Source organism: Pelodiscus sinensis, chromosome 15 (assembly GCF_049634645.1).
Source record: "Pelodiscus sinensis isolate JC-2024 chromosome 15, ASM4963464v1, whole genome shotgun sequence".
Classification (NCBI taxonomy): Eukaryota; Metazoa; Chordata; order Testudines; family Trionychidae; genus Pelodiscus; species Pelodiscus sinensis.
In genome coordinates, this window is record NC_134725.1 from 9327499 (window position 1) to 9351690 (window position 24192).

Below are 24192 nucleotides of genomic sequence, written 5' to 3' on the forward strand. Positions count from 1 at the left end.
CGATGGAATTTCCATCGACTACTCAGTTAGTTGATAAGGGAGGAAACTGCAGAGCTGCAGCGGGTTAGAGGCAGCAAGGGTGTGGAGAAGCAACAGTCAAGTAGTGACTCAACTACCTGGTAAGCCTAGGTTTATTGGGTGTAGTTAACTAATCAACTAGTCACTTACATCTCTAATCCACGGTGGCCCGGCCATAGCTCAGGCAATGACTGCTCCATCCCAAGCATGGCAGTGTCTGAGAACAAGCAGAGCTAGCCCCAGCTTGGGGTTGGGAGGCTGGAGCAGTGAGATCCTGCTTAATCAGTTAACCAATTGAACATTATGTTACTCTAATGTTTAACGGATTAACTGATTAACCGGGATTTTACGTCCCTAATTCTTGTGTCTGGGTTTGTATAAAGTGCTTGAGATCCTTCCGATGCTAGTTGCTGTATGAATGCCAGATTATTCTTCCTTTGGAAACTTGCAGCAGGGAGCTGAAAGTGAATGGTTGTTGCTACTCTGGTATCATCACTTTGGGATCCCACTGTGTCCCATCACTTTGACACAGCTTCTAAGATATCCAAAGTGTTGCAGTTCCCTAGTGTGTTCTCTGTTAACTGTTGAAACTGGAAGTGTGGTAGCTAAAAGGTCACTGATATGAGTCATGGAAGCCAAATTCACACAAATACATTTTTTATACAGATGTGGCATAGCCTTGGCCTTGAACAAACTCTCTCAGTACCTGGATAGTTCTCAGGTGAAGCCCCTTTTTCAGTTCTTCGTACCTGATGCTCTTAATGACCGTAATCCTGAGGTCCGGAAGTGCATGCTAGATGCAGCTCTTTCTACACTCAACACTCATGGCAAGGTAAGCTCAGATTCTTCTTCCCTTATCAATGGGGGTAAATGTAAGTTGGGAGTTGGATATTGTCTATATTAGGTGAGGCCAATGGTTCAAAGCAACTGTTGAAAACTTATATCTGATGAGAATTTCTCTAAGGTATTTTAAAATTGTTCCAGTAGTGATCAATACAAACGTAAGAGCCTAAGAGTCAGCTTTCACTTGTGATTGTAAAGCGGGGGTCCTTCCCTTGAAGTGTCTGGAACTGAAATGGTCTAAAATTAGACCAATAAATCAGAATTGGACTATAGGCCTTTGCTTGAAAGGAAAATAACAGTAACTGCTGGGAAGATGTGTCAGGTTGGCTTTGTCTGACAAGATGTCACATGTATAACCATAGCTGCTTTAATCTCACGATGCCAGCATTCGAGAACTGTATATACAACACCCTATATTTATCAATATCTGTATACAAGATGTAGGAGACATTGCATACAACCATACATCCTTTGGCATTTTAGAAATGAATCGTATAAATCCCCAAGATTATTGTAGCAAAAAAAATACAAGTATTTCACAAGTAGGTGGAGTGTAGATCTGTCAAGAAAAGTTGAGTTGTCAAAGCCAACACACTGCACCCTGTCTGAAATCCCTCATCCAGGTTTCAGGGATATTTTTGTGGACTCTCCCTCATCCCCTGCTCCTCTCCCCTCCCTCCTGCCCCCACAACTTCCTATAGTCCAGGAGAAAACTTGAGTATTTTCACCACTAGTTTGTGTGCCTTCTTACTCACCAGATGAGGAACATGAGATGCACTTTCCTCTTCCATCTGTTTCTACTAATTCAGGGACACGAGAGTAAGTGCTGAATAGAGTTGTTAGCTAGCGAGTAATTGAGTAATCGTGTAACTGCATCAAATGTTAATGGATATATGATGGTTCAATAGTCCCTGGGGCAGGGCCAGCAGCCAGTGCATTCTGATCCCATTCCCAAGGAGTCCCCTACCACCAGCAGCCTCTGTCCACGGGGGACTGACCTCCCCATGATTAGAGGCTTTGCGCTGGTATCCCATGGGGCATATGCTGGCTGGTTGTGTGTATGTCTCTCTCTCTCTCTCTCTCTCTCTCTTTTTTTTTTTTTAAATAAATATTTAAGAACAAGCTGTTCTTTCCCAGGAAATAATCCTAGCTCGTAGGATGCCCCATGTTCTAAATACTGTAAATTGTTTGCATGGTTTTTGTCTCTGATAAAGATAACCAGCAATGTTGGAGCAAGACAAACCTCTCTCTGAGGTGACTCTGTGACTCTCGTAGCAGGTGACACGTTCTAAATTTGATCTTTCAGGAAAATGTTAACTCTCTCTTGCCGGTGTTTGAAGAATTCCTGAAAAATGCTCCAAATGATGCCAACTACGATGCTGTCAGACAGAGTGTGGTCATTCTGATGGGCTCCCTGGCAAAACATTTGGACAAGAGTGACCCTAAAGTGAAACCAATTGTTGCCAAACTGATAGCAGCACTGTCCACTCCATCCCAACAGGTACCTCCTCTTTTTCAGGAGCCAGGTTAATTCTCTGACTCTTTCAGGGATTCCATGACTCTCTGCCAACCCTGACTCATGGTCATTCCTGTGCTGGGAAAATGGACTCCAGGCATGACAATAGTAGTGAGGTAGAGCAATGGCTTAAGAGGATTAAAAAGGGAATGGATATTCTCTAAGTCTGTGGTCCAGATACCACAGGGTCCACAAACTGTGTTTAAGATTTCCAAAGTGAAATCTCCATTGGAAATTTTTTAGGAGTCCAAATATAAAAAATGTTGGAAAACACTGCTCTAAGTTATACTATGCGGACAAACATGAGAAGGCAGAAACCTATCACTGGGCACATACTAGTGGATCAGAAAAATGAGTGGGGGACCAGTTATTGGGTTAGTGACATGCCACCTTGTGATCTGTTTGCTAAATAGTGGTATTTTCTGTAGGTCCAGGAATCCGTGGCTAGCTGTTTACCGCCTCTTGTGCCTGCCATTAAAGATGATGCAGGAGGGATGATACAGAAGCTAATGCAGCTGCTTTTAGAGTCTGATAAGTATGCTGAGCGCAAAGGTGCAGCTTATGGACTGGCAGGGCTGGTGAAAGGCCTTGGCATCCTCTCTCTCAAACAGCAGAAGATGATGACCACGCTGACTGACGCCATTCAGGATAAGAAGAATTTCCGCCGGCGAGAGGGTGAGCGGCAGACATTCTCCTCTCCATTTCTGTCAAGCTGTCTATATTTGATCTGCTGACACTTGTCCCAGACTTATACTTCATCCATTTACTTAGGACTGGCTGACTTTCATAGGAAATCCTGTATGTGGTTACTCTTTATTTCCTGATTTGATACTGTTAAGAGTAGGAAATGTGGGTCTCCTGAAACCTTGATTTCTATTGTATTTTAACCTCCTTTTCCCCTCCTCCAAATATCACCACACTGTAGAAAAGGGGAAAGGGTCTTAGTCTCTGAGTGTATCCTGTCTCACCTCTCTCCCATCTCAGATGAGTGTGTTGCTAGAGAGGATCTTCCTCTCCTCAGTGCAGTAATTATATATAAGTTAGCTGGCCCAGGGGTGGCAGTGGGTTTTTAAAACCTCTTCATTGCATTTACTGATGAATGCTTTCCCATCCTTATTTCTCTTTCCTTCAGTCTGATCCTAACTTACGCTGGGACTTAGAAGGTGCATTTTTAATGTGTCCACCTCTGTGCTGTCTCTGGGAGCAAGAGTCCCCGACACAAAACTCCCCTCTGGTTTAGGAGGAGAAGGAATGCCCCAGAGGCTTCTGGATCAGAGTTTCCCACAAAAAAATTATCTATTGGCTCCTCAGGCGAATCTGGTCTTCACTTCTGATCTCGCTTAGGGTGGTGTGTTATTTCCTCATTATCCTATCTGTTTCTCTAGGGGCACTGTTTGCCTTTGAGATGCTCTGCACCATGCTTGGGAAGCTCTTTGAGCCCTATGTGGTTCACGTGTTACCCCATTTGCTGCTTTGTTTTGGAGATGGAAACCAGTATGTGCGAGAGGTAAGAGGTTCCTGGGAGTTAACAGCAAAAACTATTCCTATTCTGCTTAACTGTTTAAGTAAAGAAACCAACAAACCCTTGGACAAAGCTAGTAGAACTTGATTTAATTGATAATCAATAGCATCATATTCCATTGGAGGAATGGGGCTGTCTTTCAACTAGCTGCACTGTTGGACTTGCACACTGTTGTGCATTAGGGCCAGGGTCCCACTGGCTCTTTACAGGAGCAGATGAAACTAGCATTGAGGCAGATTATAAGTGTCCTCTTTCCTCCTCTGAGGCTGCAGATGACTGTGCCAAAGCAGTGATGAGCAATCTCAGTGCTCATGGGGTGAAGCTGGTGCTACCATCGCTTCTGGCGGCACTTGAGGAGGAATCTTGGAGAACCAAAGCTGGTATGGACTAGTGTTTGTCTCTGCTGTAGCTCAAAAGAGCATGAAGTTCACTTGTCTGGCTGAGTGCACACTGCCCGATCTTGTTCTTTTTGTTATGCTGCAATGGAACATACAGCGTTTTGAATGAATGCTTTGTTTATCATATGTCTCAGAACATATTCAAGCAGCATTTTCTTGTGGCTGGATTCTAAGAAATGTGTCTTGCGGCTACTGATGTAGCTAAAGAGCAAGGATATTCCCTCGCCAAACCCTGCCTTGCATACAGTTTTGAAAATTTCCCTTTATTTAATACTCTCAGCAATGTCTGTGTTTTCTGGACTGTTTCTTGGAGCAGGGCCAACTTTGCATTGAACACTGTGATTGCCAGTCACTTCTGTGACATTAATTTTCTCTTACTCTGTGTTCAGGGTCCGTGGAGTTGCTGGGGGCTATGGCATACTGTGCCCCAAAACAGCTCTCTTCCTGCCTGCCAAATATTGTGCCAAAGCTCACGGAAGTGCTCACAGACTCCCATGTGAAAGTGCAGAAGGCAGGACAGCAAGCTCTTAGACAAATTGGCTCTGTTATCAGGAATCCGGAGATCCTGGGTAAGAACTCTGTGCCTGTTTGTGTGCATGTTAGTGGTTTGATTGCGGAGATATGATCCTCGCTTATAACGGTGTCGTAGAGCAGGGTCCTTTTAAATTATGATCCTATTGAATCACGTAAACTTGAAACAAAATCCATTTTTAGAAAGGTATAACCTGAAAACCGCAACACAGATGTCTGGTTTTCATGCTTTCTAAATGTACTCTGAATCTTCTTCACTAGTGTCAATAGGGTTATCTTTGCCATTTCTAATTTTGTCATTCTTTAGAAAGATTAGCACTTTTTTGGGTGGATTCGAAGACACCAGTTGCGGCTGAAGCTGTCTCACTCGTCTATTCCATGTACAAACATAGCATTTTTCTCTCCCATATTGAATTGTGTAGCAATTGCTCCAGTATTGTTGGACGCTCTCACTGACCCATCCAGGAAGACCCAGGAGTGCCTTCAGACTCTGCTGGATACCAAGTTTGTCCATTTCATTGATGCTCCGTCTCTGGCCCTCATTATGCCCATTGTTCAGAGAGCCTTTCAAGATCGTTCCACAGACACCAGAAAAATGGCTGCTCAGATCATTGGAAACATGTACTCCCTGACTGATCAGAAGGTATAATGCTGGGGAGAGCTTTCCAAATAGACACTTCACTCACTTGGAAAGGAAAAATAGACTAACGGGCAAGAGACTAGGAATATTTTATTGGTGTCTGGGTTTTTGTTCTTGGTAAGAGTATTATGAGAACTCTGAGCAGTTGCACTGACTAAACATGGATGTTAAGTGAGCAAGTGAATTCTGCAAAGTGAAAATCTTAGAGTGGTTGAGACCATCAACTTTTAAACTTTCCCCAGTAGTGCCATGTACATTCTCCAAACAAGTCTCATAAACGACTCTATGCTCTAAGAGAAATGCCTCCATAAATCCACTACTTCTGAATTAATTTAGAGATTTTCAGTGTTCTCAGAAGGAAAAGTTGAACTGACTATAGATTGAAGATCTGTGTGTTATTCCTTTATTCCTGCTTACGCTCTAAAATTAAACATTGCATTGAGGGGGGAAGAGGCCAGGATTTAATTTAGGAAACAAAATTAATGTTATGAATCAGCATGAAAGGTTTTTGTTTGGCCCACCTAGTGTTCTGTAAAGGCTGTGGGGGACAATGGAGTCAATTTGTCTATTGACAGTGCTGTGGAGGCAGCATATTAAGCTCCCAGGGTAGAGCTATATGTAATTTTGTTATTAGAGAAAGATGAAATTCTGAAGGCTCAGTTTTCTTTTTGATCCCAGCACTTAAACACTGGGCTCTTTCTTTCAGGATCTGTCTCCTTACCTACCTAGTGTGACCCCTGGATTGAAAACCTCTCTTTTGGACCCTGTACCTGAGGTAAGGCTTGATAGCATACAGCTGTACTCAAGTATGAAGAGTCTTTCTCCCTGATAAATTAGGATTAATCCTAATCTTTCCACAAACTAATTTGTGGTTAGAATAGTGAGAGGAGCAATAAAAGAGAACAGGGAAGGGAGTGAAGACTCTGTCTTGATGGTTTTCTTTGATTAGCTATTTTGCAACTCTACAAACCTCTCTCTTTCCTGTTAGGTGCGTACGGTATCTGCGAAGGCATTAGGAGCCATGGTGAAGGGCATGGGGGAGTCATGCTTTGAGGATTTACTGCCATGGTTGATGGAGACACTGACATATGAGCAGAGTTCAGTGGATCGATCTGGTGCTGCTCAGGGTAAGTTTTACAGGAGCTGAGCAATGGTGCTGGAGATTTTTAGCGTGGCCAATACAGTATTTTGTGTGTCATTGTGTGTTTGTCAGTTCTGAATTGGAGTGTTGTTTTTCAGGTCTGGCTGAAGTCATGGCAGGGTTGGGGGTAGAAAAACTGGAGAAACTCATGCCAGAAATTGTAGCTACAGCCAGCAAAGTGGACATTGCACCCCATGTCCGGGATGGTTATATCATGATGTTCAACTACCTACCCATCACCTTTGGAGACAAGTTCACCCCCTATGTCGGGCCAATCATACCATGCATCCTCAAGGTAAGAAGGAGATTGACGTCTTATAAAAGGGAAGGATAGGAGAGGTCTCAGGAATTTCTAAATGCCTAGTAGAGTAATCGAGATTTGCATGTCACTGTCCGTAGTGGATTCTATTCTTTTCTCTTCCAAAGTCCTTGATAGCATTGTTTGCTGGGTTTTGTTTGTGGTTTTTAGTAAATGCTTAACTTAGAAGACTGGGAAATGGGAATAGGTCTCCACTGGGGATTCACTGGTTTGTAAGTCATGTCTGTTAATGGACGAGGGGGAGGAATGCACCATCTCATTGTGTAAAAGTCAAGTGCCATCTATTTGATATTTTCTTCCACGTTGAAAACTTTATTCTGATTTGTCTCTTGGTCTAGGCTCTTGCAGATGAGAATGAATTTGTGCGAGACACCGCACTTCGTGCTGGTCAGAGAATCATCAGCATGTACGCAGAGACTGCAATCGCTCTTCTCCTGCCTCAGCTGGAGCAAGGCCTCTTTGATGATCTTTGGCGAATAAGGTAAGGAATATGTTTTTACCTCTGCAGTAACCATCCTTCTATCAATGGAACCTTGGGTGAGTTGAGAGACTCTCAGTGTTGCTATTTGAGAAAGTGTATGGGCTGTTTTGAAACAACAGGCTTCCCCTTCTACACATGGGCTAAGTGTGTTGCCTTTGTGGTAGTACTCTCATACTAAGAATCGGGAGTGGAATATGGAACATGCAGTTTATCCCATGTGGTAGTGCTAAGCACTTGTGCTGGTTCTCTTAGCTAGTTGGCAATTTTAAAATGCTTTTTCCAGCATTCTATAGTAATATTTAGCACACTCAAACACATACTGTGTTTCTTTTTTCAAAGTAGTTTTAAAACAGATATTCCCCTGTGTGTGGAAACAATGTAGAAAGAGCCCTGGTCATAGCTGCTAATGTCAAAAATTAATTATGTAAAATGGCAAGTGATGAGTAAGGATGTTAAGGACTAGTCAACTATCTGATAAGCAAATGCTTATCGGATAGTCAGTCAGCTAGTCGCTTTCCTCCCCTTGCTGCCTCTATCAGTTAGAGACAGCAAAGGGGGCAAAGAGGAGATATTTCAAAGCGGCAGCGCTGCACAGCTGATCCTGGGCTCCATGCAACTCTGTCCCTTTGAATTGCCACTGTGGCGTTTCAAAGTGACAGTGCTGTTTGGAGCTAGGGTCAGCTGATGACTCTATGCGGCATTTCAGACTCTCCAGCTGATCCCAGGTTCCATGAAAAAGCCGCTGACCCTGGGCTCCATGCAAGTTCCCCGTGGACCCCAGGCTCTATGCGGTACTGACACTTTGAAATGTACAAGAGCCCTGCCCCTGGGAACTTTCAAATAGTCGTGTAACTGACAATATTTTGTGCAGTTACACAACCGTTCAGTTATCCGATATTGTACATCCCTCGTCTTAGATGTTTTTACTCTTAAAGTTTAAAGAGAGGTGAAAATATGCATATTAGTATACTATATGTGTACACAGGTTATTTTGATCTTTTTAGTTCAGATCAAGACTTAGCTGTCATCTTTTGATCTGCCATCGTAACGCTGAGGCTCTCAAATTTCCATTTTAGTTTGGAATTCTCTCCAATCTGTCAGCTTTCTGTGATCTTTCTCAGTCAAATTGATGGAAGGCTCTTTATGGCATCTCATATACTGGTTCACATTTAACTGGTTCTCTCCCCCATCATTTGCTCCCACGGCAGTGCCTAGGATAAGAGTCAGTTTGGATAGGAAGTGCTTGTTTTCTTTTTTTTGCCTGTGACCCTGCTCTTTCTCCCTTTGTCAGGTTTAGCTCAGTTCAGCTCCTTGGGGATCTTCTGTTCCACATCTCAGGAGTCACTGGAAAAATGACAACAGAAACTGCCTCAGAGGATGACAACTTCGGGACAGCCCAGTCAAACAAGGTAAGTGCTGTTGTCTGTTGCTGTGTTCCTTTTTGTGGAGTGACCTTGATCTTAGCAGTACTTCTTCACATTTTTTTTCCGGTGAAAAGTCCAGTCTTGGCTTCATTGGTTTCCCTGTATTTATTTCAGGCCATTATTACTGCTCTTGGTGTGGAACGGCGAAACAGAGTTCTGGCAGGTCTGTACATGGGTCGATCAGACACACAGCTCGTAGTTCGTCAGGCATCCTTGCACGTCTGGAAAATTGTGGTCTCAAATACACCTCGCACACTACGTGAAATTTTACCAACCCTTTTTAGTCTTCTGTTGGGGTTCTTGGCCAGTACTTGTGCAGACAAGAGAACGGTAAGAGTTCTGCACATGTGGTACTCTAATGGTTACTGTGAACATAACTGGTGTTTGATGAATGTGGTTAATATTTGAATAAGCCGCCCCAAAGCTACCATTAACTTAAAGTTCTTAAATACACATGGGTCTCTTCTGTTCACAGCCCGCTTATTCAAAGCAGTTTTGGTGAAATAAATATTCTTTTAAACATCCCTTTTCATAGCTGTGTTCCTACCTTCACTGATCACTAACTCTGCTGTGAACACTTGCTTATGGATAAAATGTGGCATATAAGAGTACAACAAATAGAGTCTTAAAAAATCACGACAGTCATTAAGTTTCATGTGGCTAAGAAGTTGAAATGATGGGTTTTCCGATAGGGATGTCATCGGATAGTCATACGATTAGCCAATAAGCATTGGCTTATCAATTAATCTTAACCATTGCACACATTCTCCCCCTTGCTGCCTTGGTATCAGAAGATGTAGGAGCCGGTGCCCGTAAGGAGCTAGCTTAAAAGTCAGCTCTCCACAAGCACCAGATCCGTCTTCCCTCTCTGCCTCTCCCCCCATCCCTTCTGTGCTGCTGCATCTCTCTATCTATATTGAGCGTGGACCCTTCCACAGACAGGGATTACTGCCACCCGGTCCTGCTGCCTCTGTATCAGAGGCAGCAGTACAGGGCGGCAGGTAGCCAGTTCTCATGGGGAGATGGTATCTTTTAAGCTGGCTCCCCTCATGAACCAGGTCTCCCTGTCACCTCATGCTGCTGCCTCTGATACAGAGGTAGCATTGTGGGGAGGGAGAAGTCTCTCTGGGAGTGGGGCTAGGAGCTCCCTAGCTGCCAGCTCTGCCTCTGGGAACTTTCAAATAGTCGTGTAACTGACAATATTTTGGGCAGTTACACAACTATTCAATTATCTGATATCGTACATCCTCATTTCAGATGTTTTTACTCTTAAAGTTTAAAGGGATTTGAAAATATGCACATGGATATACTATATGGCGTGACAGTATGGACTGTATGTAATGAGTGTACACTGTGTCTAGATGCAGTCTGTATTTGTCTGAAACACTCTGATGCTCTGAGGGACATAACTACAGGTTGAAACTCTTTAGTCCAGCACCCTTGAGACCTGAGCAATGCCAAACTAGAGAATTTGCTGAACCTAGGAGGTCATAATTGTCTAGTAACATTAGCAACATTTCCACTGTTTACTGGGCTCTTAGAAGACATTTAGGAGCAAATTAGAGCTAAATAACAGCACAGAACACTGAGAACACGGACTGGTGGCTGTAAACAAACTGGGACCATGAGAAACTTAGCTACACCCAGGGTAAGTGGACATTCGGCTAACTGAAATAATGCCGGACCAGAGAGGTTCAACTTGTACCTTAGATTTTTCACTAGTTGCAATGGAGTGTTCTAGTTTAGTTTGGGGTTAACACGTCCTAGCTAGTTGCTTGTGATAACTGTTCAGAGTGACTCTGTTCATGATTATTGGGCTCAGGTTGCAGCACGAACGCTGGGAGATCTTGTTCGAAAGTTGGGAGAGAAGATCCTTCCAGAAATCATCCCTATCCTAGAAGAGGGCTTGAGGTCAGAGAAGAGTGATGAGCGGCAAGGTGTCTGCATTGGTTTGAGTGAGATCATGAAGTCCACCAGCAGGGATGCAGTAAGTTTAATTCCAGAGGGGACATTTAAAACTCCTTAGCCTGTGCCTTGAAGTTAAGGGATGAAGACGCAGCAAACTTGCTTTATGAATTGCCATAAAAGGAACTGAATTTCAGGTCTTCTAACTAATTGGAACTTGTCCAGATGAAAGCATACATTATTTTATATATATATATGAAAATATGTCTGTGATTGTCAGTCTTAAAATTGTGCAGTCCGTCTTCAGATTATGAGTAGTAAAGTTGAAAACATCTTTTAAAATTAATCTAGCTCATTATGGATGTTACAGATTTTCACACAAATTAATCCAATCCATCTATAATTTCCATCAATTAATTTTGAGTAAAGTGAAATTTATTTTCTGTTGTGTAATCCATGAATTCCTAGCTGTTGTGTCTAGGTGTAGCTATGCTCTAGTTGCCATGAACAAGTCCTGTAACTGTATCTATATATCTTATAGGTGCTGTTCTTCTCAGAGTCCCTAGTTCCTACAGTGAGAAAAGCTCTGTGTGATCCTCTGGAAGAAGTCAGGGAAGCTGCAGCTAAAACCTTTGAACAGCTGCACTCAACAATTGGATACCAGGCACTTGAAGACATCCTGCCATTTTTGTTGAAGCAGCTGGTATGTGTGTTCAGAAGTCTCATAGTAGGATAAGTTTTGAAATTCTTGCTACAGGCTGAATGAGGAATTGACCTAATGCTAGGGAAAGGTCACCATACTAATGATTTCATTTTATCCCTGTAAGAAGAGAAGGAAATGGTCTTGTAGCTAATGTATAGGACTAAGAGTGGGACCATCTCTGGGAACTCTTCTGGGCCTACTACAGGTCTCCACTGTTATTTTGGAAGTCTCTTAACCTCTGTGCATCACTATGGAGATTCTTCTCAACCTGAGAGGGAGTCTTGATTAAGTATCTGAAAAAGGCTTTGAGAGAGCCCCAGGTGGAATGACTTACAGAGGTGTCAGTTATCTGATTATCCCACAGATTGTCACTTGAATCTGAGTGTCGTTTGCTGTGTCAGAGATAGTTTTTAAGGCAAGCTGGCTAACTCCCATACTCTCTGTAGGATTCTGAAGAGACAGCCGACTTTGCTCTGGATGGTCTTAAGCAAGTTATGGCTGTTAAGAGCCGTGTGGTGTTGCCTTACTTGGTGCCAAAGGTATGTTTCATAACACATCTAAACTTTGGAGGCTGTTTTATTTCTTTTTGCCTCTGCGCCAATGTTCAAAAATGGGGGAAAACATTTTTAAACTTTGCCCAGACGACTTGCCAGAAGCATGAACTGTAATTTGGGTTCTGATGGACCCATGATTAAGTATTGACTGTTCCTGGTTATTACGTGGGCCTTCTTTTGAAAAGTCTTAATCGAATAAAATCCTGTTGCTTCTCCTTGTTTCCTTTAGCTAATTTCTCCTCCTGTAAACACCAGAGTGCTAGCATTCCTTTCATCCGTGGCAGGTGATGCTCTGACACGGCATCTAGGTGTAATTCTGCCTGCTATGATGTCTGCACTGAAAGAGAAGCTGGGCACCACCGATGAACAGCTGGTAAGTTCATCTTTTGATAAGTTCAGTTATAAACAATGTTTCAGTGTTGTTAGATAAATGGATAGTACAGTAAAACTCCAATGGTCCAGCATCTGATAGTCAGTCACTCCTGATGATCCGGCACCATCAGGAACCCGGAAGTGCTCCGGGCAGCCGGACCATTGGAGCTGCTCTGCCCGCAGCTTCCCCGATTCAGCCACTTGTGAAACTGACCAGCTGAAACTGAATCGGGGTCGCCTGGGACAGAGCCGGACTATCAGAAGGGGGGGCTGTGAGGGGTCTGGAGTGGCATCCCCACCCACCCCAGGCCCTTCATAGCCCCCCCCTTCTGATAGTCCGGCAAATCTGATAATCCGGCACCCCCTGGGTCCTAAAGGTGCCGGATTATCGGAAGTTTACTGTACATCTGAAGTCAATTCATTATCCCCTTGACTGAATAGTATATCGGGTTGGGAAATTTAGACTATCTGAACCTAAATGTTTTTGGCCAGGAGTGTATCCAGTCAATTGGATCTATTTGTAATCTTAGAAAACGGGGGTATTAGATGAGAGAGAAAAATATATTCGTTTTCTTACAGTTCTTACTGATTGGGGCTCTATATCTATACTGTTTCATGTGATTTCAAAACTATCTAATCTGCAGAGTCCAGAGTGTTTCTGTCCTATGAGTTGATTGGTTTTGTCTGTCTAATATTTAGTTACATCAAGCTAAAGTGATGGGTTCATTGCCTACTCTTCGTTGTCCGATAACAGATCTTTCAGTCTCCTAGCACAGAAATTGCCGTGGGGCTCTCTAAATAGTTGACATTCCCTTTGGTAGGATGAGAAAGACCATGGAACTGCTTGGATCAAGCTGAAATAGTGCGTGCCAAGGGCCAGTGATCCTGGACCTCTGTGCTGAAGATGGAGCAAAATGCAACCACACTTATTTTATGTAATTTAAGTGTTGTCCTGTGGCTCTTTGGAAGCTACCTATGTAGCTTCTTAGTTGGGCAAAGTGTGGGCAGTTCTTAGGTTTAGAGTGAATCTACCTGGTACTCACCTCTCCATCTTTCAAAAATGGTGTTTCATCCTTAGTTTATGCCCTGCATTATCATTAAAGAGGACAATCCATGGTTAAAATTAATTTCTAGCCAATAAGAAATTGATTTGGGCTCAAGATGGACAACAAGATGGTGATTTGATTAGTTTCCATGAACAGTAATTAACAATATATCTTGGAGGATAATGGTCTGTAGGGACAACAGCATGAAACCTTAAGGCATGTGCGGCTTTTATTCTGGTTGAAAGTTAACATGAAGATCATTCTGACTTTTTAGGAAATGGCTAACTGCCAGGCTGTAATCCTGTCTGTGGAAGATGATGCCGGGCAGAGAATTATCATTGAAGATCTATTAGAAGCCACTCGCAGCACTGAGGTGGGAATGAGGCAGGCAGCAGCTGTAATTTTAAACATCTACTGCTCCAAATCAAAAGCAGACTGCACTGCCCATCTCAGGAACCTGGTCTCAGGCTTGATCAGACTTTTTAATGATACCAACCCTGTGGTTCTGAATGAAAGCTGGGATGCTCTCAATTCCATCACCAAGGTGAGATATGGGGCAGGGCTGTTGCAGTGATACAGGCTGGGAGGGAATGGGCTTGTTCAAATTCTCCTACAAGAAAACACTCTGTTTTCACTGAAAATGAGGTTTTGTTGCAAAGACTGTAGTATTTAAGGACTAAGAACTCCACTATATTTTAGTAATATGGGTGAAAGGTCATGGGGACTTAAATGAGTGGCTTGTCTCTTGGCAAACATGAGAAGAATTCAGAAATTGAGGTGATTAATGTGCTGTTACACAGTCTTTGCCCTCTCTCACTTTTACAGAAATTAGATGCTGGAAACCAGCTGGCCCTCATTGAGGATCTACACAGGGATATTCGTATGGTGGGGAATGAGGCCAAAGGAGAACACATGCCAGGATTCTGTATTCCGAAGAAGGTACATGATCAGTATGGAGTGTGGAGCCGTGATTTACCACAATAATACTGTCATGTCTTTCCAGTTACCTCGTTTATGTGCTTTTTTTTGTAGCTCTCAAAATATTGTAATACTGGGGCATTCTAAACTTTTAGGTGTAGAGACTTAACTTGAGCCCAGTTTTCTTTTGTGATTCCTGTGACAGGGAGTGACTTCTATTCTTCCGGTGCTGCGGGAGGGAGTTCTAACCGGTAACCCAGAGCAGAAAGAGGAAGCTGCAAAGGCCTTAGGACTGGTTATCAAACTGACCTCTGCAGAAGCCCTAAAGCCCTCTGTTGTGAGCATTACTGGACCTCTTATTCGGATCTTGGGAGATCGGTTCAGTTGGAATGTCAAGGTGGCTTTGCTTGAAACATTAAGCCTTCTGTTGGCCAAGGTAAGATTCCAAACCACTGGTCAACTGCTTTGTATTTCCTTTTTGTCAACTCAGAACTCTCCAGATTTGCTAACCTTCTCTAACTAAGTCCCACTGGGCTTTTCTGTACCATCTTTAGTTATAAAGAAAACTCGTCATAGGTGTGAAAATCTTCAGTGATGTCTCCTTATAGCTAACTTAATGAAGAAACCATGAAAGTAAACCAAGTACAGACCTAAATGTGTAATTCTCTGCTTTATGACAACGGAATTCAGTCCTTGCATGGTTTTCCCATTTTTTACCTATGATAGGGAAATTCTTTATCTGGGTGGGAGATTTGAACAAGTGCTGATTTTATCATTCTAGCTAAGTGCTATAGTCATACCACACTTTTTTCTTCAGATTTTGCCTTTTTAGTTTTTGTTTCACATCTGTGTACGTGTGATTCCTTCCCAAATCTATGTCTGCACAGGTTGGGATTGCCCTGAAACCATTCCTGCCTCAGCTACAGACTACCTTCACAAAAGCGCTACAAGATTCAAACCGCACTGTCCGCCTTAAGGCTGCCGATGCTCTTGGTAAATTGATTGCCATCCATATTAAGGTGGATCCTCTTTTTATTGAGCTGTTGAATGGAATCCGTTCCAGTGGGGAATCTGGCATCAGGTAAGCTGTGGAAAATGGACAGGGCATGAAGTGTTTGGCAGTAATGGGAAGGAAGGCACCTTTAATAGTTTTTAAGAACAACAGAGATTATCTAATTTTGGAGCAGATGCCAAGATTATATGAATACTGTGAAAGACTCCAAAGTTTGTTCCCTATGTAGCATTTGTTACTCTCCCTATGGACATGATATTTTCCTAGTTCCAAGTCTACCTATCAGTGAAATGTACAACTCGTTAAGAAATGAATGTCCTCCTGGAGATTTTTCCTCTTTGTGAACGGTCCAAGGTCCTTCTCAGCAGTAAGAATGACAACCTGATATGTACCAGTGCAGGCATTGCTTGGTGCTGATGGTTCCTGCCATTGGAGAAGCCCTTCAAATTTAGGCACACTCACCCTTGTGCTAATCATTGTGTATGCGAATCGGTTTTTGGCAGCCAGTTCCTGGTTCTTCTTTGATATTCTGTGTACGGGGGTGGGGGGAGGGGGAGAGATACGGAAATTGCAGCCTTGAATTGTAACTTGTAGTTGTTCACTACAGAGACACCATGCTGCAAGCTTTACGATTTGTAACACAAGGAGCTGGTGCTAAAGTGGATGCAACGATTAGGAAGAACATCACCCTAGTGCTACTGGGAATGCTGGGCCACGATGAGGTATTGTAGCAAAGTGCTCCTGGGGGATATCTGGTGCTAGGGACGTTAGATATCAATTAATTGACTAGTCGAGTAACCTCATGAATTCTTATCAGTTACTCGACTATTCTATAGTCCCCAGGGGCAGGGCCAACCATCAGTGTGCTCCGGCCCCACTCCCAAGGAGCCCCTTGCCACCCCGCAGTGCTGCTTTTCTGTCAGAGGCTGTAGCATGGAGAGTCAAGAGGGAGCTAGTCCACAAGGAGAGCTAGTTTAAAAACCAGCTCCCCTCACAGACTGGCTGCCTGTCTCCCCATGCTGCTGCTTCTGATACACAGGAAGCAGTGCGAGGTGGCTGCAGCCCCTGTCGGGGTGTGGAGGAGGTGTCTGAGCTCCAGGACTCAGCATAAGTCCAAACTGAGCTGAGCTGGGCTGCCTGCCTGCCTAGCTCGTAATACACTTTAAATGCAGAGGAGCAATAGGGGCCAGCCTGCTAAAAAATTTATTGGCTAGGGGGGGAGAGAGGCATGGAGGGGAATAAATGTGTGTAGTCCATAACATTAACTAGTAAGCTTTTGCTTATCGGTTAATCGACTATACTATTTCATTCCTATCTTGTGCACACTAGGTGTGTGTGTTTTTTAATTTAAACTCTGAGCTTTCTAACAGAATTGTTTCCTAAAATAACTCTGTGGAGGAGTTACTAATAATACAGTGGAAAGAGAGCTTATATAAAGGCTGAAGCTATGCATTTTTCACTAAATGGAACTTAAATTTGTAAAACTGAAATTGCTTCAACACCTTAGAGTATGTTGATTGAAAAGCGCATTTTATCCAAAAATAAGATACTTCCCTGATCAGTCTATTGTAACTCTTAAATTCTGTGAAATTAGTGTTTCCTTGGCTTCTTTGTGTGTTTGCCCTTCTATTCCTCGCTAACATGTTTGTTTGAGGCAGCTAAAAACTACTCATCATTAGCCATAAGTAGGAGATGTGGTAGCTGCAGTGTAAAAGCATATGTGTAGTCTTAACATCTCAGTCAGTATAGATAACCTCTATATGGTAATATTCTTCCCTTTTTCTAGACATTTTGCGTCTAGAAAATAGACTACATCAAATCAGTAGTGCTACACGCTGCACGAGCTGATCATTTTGGCCGTGGGCTTGATTTTAAATTCCGATACTGTGTACAAGAAAACTTGGAGCTGACTGAAATCAAGAAATGGGGAAGGTGGGGAACTGGTCGTGAAATCTTCATTTTCCTTTGCGCTCTTTTGTTTCATAGCTACTTTTGTCACTTGGCCTTCCCAGTGGAAATTGTCTGTGTCTTCTAATCTTTTCCTGTTTCCTCCTTTCAATTTTAGGATGCTACCCGCATGGCATCAGCTGGCTGTCTAGCAGAGTTGTGCGCCTTTCTGTCAGAAGAAGAGCTTAGCGCTATTCTCCAGCAACACTTATTGGGTATGTGTAACAGAGTTATAAATGCATTCTGAAATAAACAGCAAGCTTTATTAATTATAAAATATTAATCTGTGGAAAAGATACTTGAATAATATAGAGTAGCACTTTTCAACCACTGTTCCCAGACTTGTATTCTAGATATTTAATGCTGAGCCTCTATTGGGTCTAGCGTGTGATACAGCAGACCCAAAAGGTTAGGAACCTGTGTATTGTAAAAATAATGTTTTATAGAAAGCTTTGAAGCAGCTGCCATTTCTTGTCTTTCATTGGCTATAACATTGAAATCTAGTGAAATACTAATGCCCTGACATTTGTAATTGCTCTTGAAGAGTTAATTCCTTTGTCCTGGTTTTTTGCAGAAACATTAATTCTTAAGGAATGATTAGTGGACATTACTATCGCATGTTAAAATGGGAATCTAGCTATCAATCTATGAATTGGTGGCAAATGTGTTTATTTCATTCAAAAATTGTAGCTTCGCTAATTATTTCACAATCCTGCACATTTTAAAGTTGTTACATGTCAGAGAATAAAACCTGGTTGAGATGATCAGAGGCGATGGGATGAGCACACGGCTGGGAACCAGGAACTGCTAAATTTATTGCCAGTTATGCCACAGACTTATTTTGTAACCTTTAGATAAGTCACTTCTTTGTTCCAGTTTCCCTGGCTGCAAAAAGGGTCTTACATCGTATAAGTGTGGGGTTTAAATGTTAGTTTGCATAGAGCTCTTGAAGGTGTTGAAAGGGTTTGTTTATTTTTATGAAAGCAGAGATGAACATCAGCCTGGCAAAATTAATTTATATCCGTTATACTGGGTAGGCTCAATATTGCTCTCTCCATCTTGCAGCGGATGTCTCTGGGATTGACTGGATGGTGAGACATGGTCAGAGCCTGGCACTCTCTGTAGCTATAAAGGTAGCTCCCAGCAGACTATGTGCCCCCAAATACTATAACAGTGTTCAGGAGAGGATCCTCAGCAATGCCACAGCAGACAGGGTAAGCACTATCTGAAGGCCATACAGAGCATTTTTCAAGAGCTCTGTCTGTTCCATTGTAAATAGCTTAAAGCTTTGCAGGCTCGTAGTGCGATACAGCAAAACAGGGACAACCCTCAAGCACGCTCTGATGAATGGACCATGAACAGCGACGCAGTTTTGACCTTGTGATCTGATTATTCTGATTTGCATCTGATTTCAGCTGTCCGTGGAAGTGGTTAGCGTGTGATTGAGTGCAAGTTGTTGAAAGGGTTTCTGATTGTCTGCATTTAACATTTCATACTACTTCAGAGTATGTGCTGAAACCAGAGAATGTTTGGAAAGCATTTCAGATACAATCTCATTTCTTTTTCTTGAAAACTTGCTTTAGTGAAAGTGATTTCAGTTGCTGAAGCAGTTTTCATTATGAACAAATAACTGTCTGAGCCTCCTATGATAAGTGTACATGTTTGGGCTAATTACTAGGAATGAGGGGCTCTTTCATCTTATGAAGAATGTCTGTATCTAGGCGGACCATCATGGTGTGGCTAATTTATGTTTAGGAAAGATAAGGTAATAGTTGTGCATGTTTAGCTTTGAGAGGCAGTGTGACTCTAGATATATGGTTTCTATTCTAATGACCTGCTGTATGACCTTGCAGAAGGCATCTGACATCTCTGTGCCTCTGTTTCTCCTCCCTTCATTCTATCTGTCAGACTGTAAGCTCTTCAAGGCAGGGACTGTCTCTTACTTTGTGCATGTGAACATTAATACACGGCTACTGTAATAATTATAACAACGGAAGTGCCCTGGTTGTGTTTATGCTGCAGATCCCTATTGCAGTTAGTGGTATCAGAGGGATGGGCTTTCTTATGAAATACCACATAGAAGCAGAAGGAGGAAATCTGCCCCCCAAACTCATCAACCTCTTTATTAAGGTGAGACCAGGAATTCATCCTTTAAGGTTTTTGCTCCCTGAACTGTTCTGCAGTGATCTTAGCCAATGGAATGTGACGTGTATTTGACCTCAGTTGCACGAGGTCATTGGCCATTTGATAGTTTGGTCAGTAAAATCTCAGTACTGGTTTTAACAATATACATGTTGCAATAATGATGTGACTTTTCAAGGAGTAAATAAAAGAGAAATGGTGTTTGTGTCATTTTTTTTGCTGCTGCTTTTATTGGACGAGGAAAACTTGAGAGTGTTATTTTTTTCCCATCTAAATATGTGTCTTTTTTTAACCTTGGAAATATATAGGACATCAACTCTCTTCTTCCCTGGTTTTGCCACAGTTCTACCTATGTTTTTCAGTTTTTCAGGCCTTTCTTTGCATGCCTGTTTTTTTAATAAGAAAATCTCTTTTCTCTACAGTGTTAGTCACTGAAGTTAAATAGATGTTAACAAAAATCACTCAGGCAAACCAGAGTTCTAATAAGTCTAAAAATCTCTTTCCCTCTCCGTTGCTCTGGTTTCAGTCTCTTGACGTGTCACCCTTTTTTATCAGGTAGGCAGTTGCTGAATTTCTATTGTGAAAAAACAAGCAGAAACCTTCTTGTCCATTTTCATTGAAAAAAGCTTCTCAGGATTTGTTCATACATCATAAAAGAAGCAAAAAACTGAAGAAGGCACAAGACTAATTCATTTCCAGTCACCTTTAATTGGAAATAAAATAATTTATTTTTATTTTCAGGGCTTAATTTTTTTTTTTTTAAATTAAAAAATCTGAACCACATGATATAGAGCACATTGGCTTCAAAGCAGCTCTTGTTATGTGAAAGCCTATTTATAAAATACAAGCACGTTTATCTGGTGTTATTCAGGTCCATAAAGAGAGGAACAGGGCAGGGAGCTGTTGATATGGGAGGGTGCAGGAGTTAGGGTTGGGGAGTGAAGAAGAGGACGCTGTATGTGTAGGGCCAGGGTAGAGAGCAACCGCTCTCTCCCCGATCTTCCCCTTCCTGTCCCTGTCAGGGAGTGAGAGCAAAGTGCAGTTTATCTACCCCTTGCGCTCCTCAGCCAGTGTGAGCATTGCAGCAAATTGTGTACTTTCTCTTTTCTCCCTAATGAAAGGTCACAGTTAGCAATGTCTTCATATGAATCTGGAGGCTCAGGGCTGGGGCAGTCCCAAATGGGGGTGGAGGAACCCAGCCAGCACCTTTCACCTGCCTGGTGATTCTGTCTCTCTTCTGTATAGTTTTGAGAAGCAATCCTAGTCCAGGAAATCCCTTTTTCCTGGAACAACCAAACCTTTATATACCTTTAAGTTAGAAGAAGCTGTATACTAAATTACCATTTAGGAGGAGTTCTTGAACAGAGAGACAAACTCTCTCAAATATATAAAAAAAAACCTAACCACCAACAAATGGTCTGGTAGCACTTTGTAGACTAACAAAACATGTAGATGGGATCATGAGCTTTCGTGGGCACAGCCCACTTCTTCAGGTGGCCGGAGTCATGAGTTTGGGATGTGTACACTCAAAATAAATAGGAGAGGGGAAGGCGAGCAGGGAGGGAACAGAAAGGAAATGGGGTGGGAGACAGAGCATCCGTAAGTATCTGGAGAATGGGTACTTAAACCAAAGCAGATAAAAATCAAAGTACCCATTCTCCAGATACTTACGGATGCTCTGTCTCCCACCCCCCTGTCTTTTTCTTCCCTCCCCCCTCTGCTTCCCCTCTCCTATTTATTTTGAGTGTACACATCCCAAACTCATGACTCCGGCCATCTGAAGAAGCGGGCTGTGCCCACAAAAGCTCATGATCCCATCCACATATTTTGTTAGTCTATAAAGTGCTACCAGACCATTAGTCTGTTACAGAAAAAAACAACAAACTCGGCTACCCCCTTAAGCTTCTCTCAAATATAATGTGGACATTCAAAGCCCTCACATTTAATTTGTGACACACATTGCAGTGTACTGTGGTAAAGATGCGATGTTCATCATAACATGAATTTTGTGATACAAGCAGTGTAGTTCACAGTAACTCATAAATTTCTTAAGACCAGAAGGGTCACATTCACATTACAAAATTAAAGGTTGCAAAACTCATTTAAAGAAAGGTAAATGTGTCCCATAACCACTGCTCTGAGATGTCAGGTTTCAGCCTCTCCCATGCTTTTATTGGAAAAGGGAAACTAACCACAAAAGAGTGCATTTAATAGTAACACTGAAACTCTCAGCTTTTGCTATGCTAGTGGGCATTGTTTCCTGAGGTAGCTGAAGGGAAACCACATGACCTGCAGCCACCACAAGCTGCAAAACTTTTCTTTTAAGCCGATATATTGTTGTCAAGTTACAGTCCTGGCTACTTGCTTGTGACCGTTTGCTTAAACTTGTTGATAGATAAGAAAGAACAGAAATGTACTGTGGTGAGAATGAAGAGCATCTGCAGTTGTAGCAGCGCTTCTATTCTTTCGTTTCCCTTTCAAAAAGGTAAATAAGCACTCTGAAGATTTGCCTGTGCTGTATCTGAAATTAAGGATGTCTTTGTGTCTCCTACAGTGTCTCCAGAATCCATCCAGTGACATCAAGTTAATTGCAGAAAAGATGATCTGGTGGGCAAATAAGAATCATCTCCCCTCTATGGATCCTCAAACAATTAAACCAATTCTCAAAACACTTTTGGACAACACAAAAGACAAAAATACCAGTGTGAGGGCTTACAGTGACCAAGCCATCGTTAACCTCCTGAAAATGAGAGAGGGTGAAGAAGTGCTTCAGGTAGGAACAAGCAAAACTTTCCTACCTAATGGAAGGCCATATCGTGCTGTCTTGCATATGAGTAGTTTTAAATATTGTTGTGGGGTGGAGCTTTTTATTTTTGAATATATAAATGAATCTCTTGCAATTTAAAATATTACAAATGATGAGAAGAGAAGGGTATGGGGAATATTCCTTGGGCACCTAGTTCTTCATCCTAGAACAATAATCTTATAACACACTTCCATATTTCTCCATTGAGCTATCTTAGGGCCACGCATGGTTGCAATGTAGTATATGTATTACTAAAATCCAGTAAGCTAACTCCTCTTCTGTACTCAGCATTTAATAGCCACACCTTCAGAATACTGTGAGCCCTTGCCATACTGCTGATTATGAGGAGGGATATCCACATATAAACATTAGCACATTTGCCCAGCATTGCTCAGGTCTTTAAGGAGGGTCTCAGGGCAGCAAGGGGTGTATGGGGGTAGAAGTCAGGGGAGTGGGAAGGGGCCCTGGGAAGGGGACCGAGTATGTGTGTACAGGAGTGGGAGAGCCCATCTCTTCCCCTTCTCTCCCACCCAGATTCATACCAGGGATGCTTGCTCTTCCTCTCCCTGTCAGGGCATGAGAGCAAAGAGCATAGCTCATCTGCCCCCTGAGCTCCCTAGCCAGTGAGAAATGCAGCAAACTGTGCACTTTCCCCTCACTCCCTGAGGAAGGGGAACAACTAGTGATGTCCGTGTACAAATCTGAGCGGGGCGGTGACCCTTCAGTTGCCTCTGCCTTGCCTAAATGGCATCTAGGAGTAGAGGAAGAGGCTCAAGTCTGGGGCAGTCTTGAATGAGGTGCTTTCATCTGCCTGGTGATTCTCTTTTCTGTTTGGTTTTATGAGAAGCAACCGCATACCAGGCACGTCCCACTTTCCTGGCACGACCAAACCTTTGCATTGGTGTAAGCCTGAGTGGAGAAACTTTTTTGAGTCAGGGGCTGTTGACTCACAAAGTGAGAGGGGAAAAAAAACCCCAAACCCCTCATTAATGTGGCCCCTGACTGAGAAGCAGAAGGACACTCCCCGCGTTCCCCTCTCACCGCAGAGTCGGTGGTTCAGCTTAGGAGAATTTGTGCGCTCCTGCCCCTTGAGTGGGCTGCAGCACCAGTGCAGGCTCCCCAATGCTGGGGAGGGAGCACTGAGCCTCAGGAGGGGCTGAACCCAGGCAAACTCCCAGGCCTGAAATTTCCCAGCCCTGCTTTAAGTTATGATAAGAGGAAGCTGTACACTGAACCGCACTATTTAGGAGGATTTCTTGAATAAATAGATACATAAATTCTTGAACTCTCTCAAATATAGATTTCTATAGTAATTGAGTTAGGGGCTATTGTAGAATAGATGAAGTACTCCTTTGCATGTCAGTGTCCAGAATACTTTTCCAGCTCTAAGCTATTTTTATTTAGTGCTTGTGTCTGAATTTGTGGAACCAGTTGAAATGCTTTGACAGGCTTATAAGTGTATAAGAATTTTCCTTTGTTTTGAAATTCATAGACTTTAAAGCCAGAAGGGACTATGAAGGTAATTTAGTCCAGTGGCCCCCAAACCTTTGAGGGTTGCACCCCTCTTACATCTTTCTGCATCACCATCCTGCAGCGCATGAGGATGGAGGACATAGCTGGGATAAGGGAGCTGATGCTGGGGCCGAAGCTAGGGATGGGTTTGGGAGTGGGTCCAAGGCTGGGGCCGGAACTGAGCTATGGCAAAGGCTGAGGATGTGGGTGGTTTACCAGCCCAGCCGGAACAGCACAGGGTAGGGGGTGCTCCAGCCCAGCTGGACATAATGTTTAACCAGCTAATTAAACAGGATTTAGAGAAAGCTGGCACAGGGTTGTGAATGGAGCTGTGCCAAAGCTGGGGAGAGGGCCATGGAAGGAACTGGTAACTGAGGACGTGGTTGGAGGGTGGGACTGGAACAGAGTTGGGAAGGACTTGGTAGTGTTTTCTTCCTACCCC

At 42.9% G+C, this 24192-nt stretch overlaps 1 protein-coding gene across 1 annotated transcript in view; it reads left to right on the forward strand.

Annotated features, from left to right (window-relative positions):
- Nucleotides 1–24192, forward strand: part of GCN1 (GCN1 activator of EIF2AK4) — a 69895-nt gene that overhangs the window by 43792 nt on the left and 1911 nt on the right. Inside the window, exons 32-57 of the mRNA XM_075898120.1 lie at nt 685–850; nt 2168–2362; nt 2806–3052; nt 3763–3884; nt 4165–4279; nt 4687–4866; nt 5251–5471; nt 6175–6243; nt 6457–6595; nt 6708–6904; nt 7267–7409; nt 8701–8818; nt 8948–9163; nt 10656–10820; nt 11280–11441; nt 11888–11980; nt 12225–12368; nt 13688–13957; nt 14239–14352; nt 14537–14767; nt 15219–15412; nt 15951–16065; nt 17409–17505; nt 18356–18504; nt 19313–19420; nt 21987–22205. Coding sequence (XP_075754235.1) covers nt 685–850; nt 2168–2362; nt 2806–3052; nt 3763–3884; nt 4165–4279; nt 4687–4866; nt 5251–5471; nt 6175–6243; nt 6457–6595; nt 6708–6904; nt 7267–7409; nt 8701–8818; nt 8948–9163; nt 10656–10820; nt 11280–11441; nt 11888–11980; nt 12225–12368; nt 13688–13957; nt 14239–14352; nt 14537–14767; nt 15219–15412; nt 15951–16065; nt 17409–17505; nt 18356–18504; nt 19313–19420; nt 21987–22205 — 4189 coding nt within the window. The remainder of the gene's footprint in view (nt 1–684; nt 851–2167; nt 2363–2805; nt 3053–3762; nt 3885–4164; nt 4280–4686; nt 4867–5250; nt 5472–6174; nt 6244–6456; nt 6596–6707; nt 6905–7266; nt 7410–8700; nt 8819–8947; nt 9164–10655; nt 10821–11279; nt 11442–11887; nt 11981–12224; nt 12369–13687; nt 13958–14238; nt 14353–14536; nt 14768–15218; nt 15413–15950; nt 16066–17408; nt 17506–18355; nt 18505–19312; nt 19421–21986; nt 22206–24192) is intronic.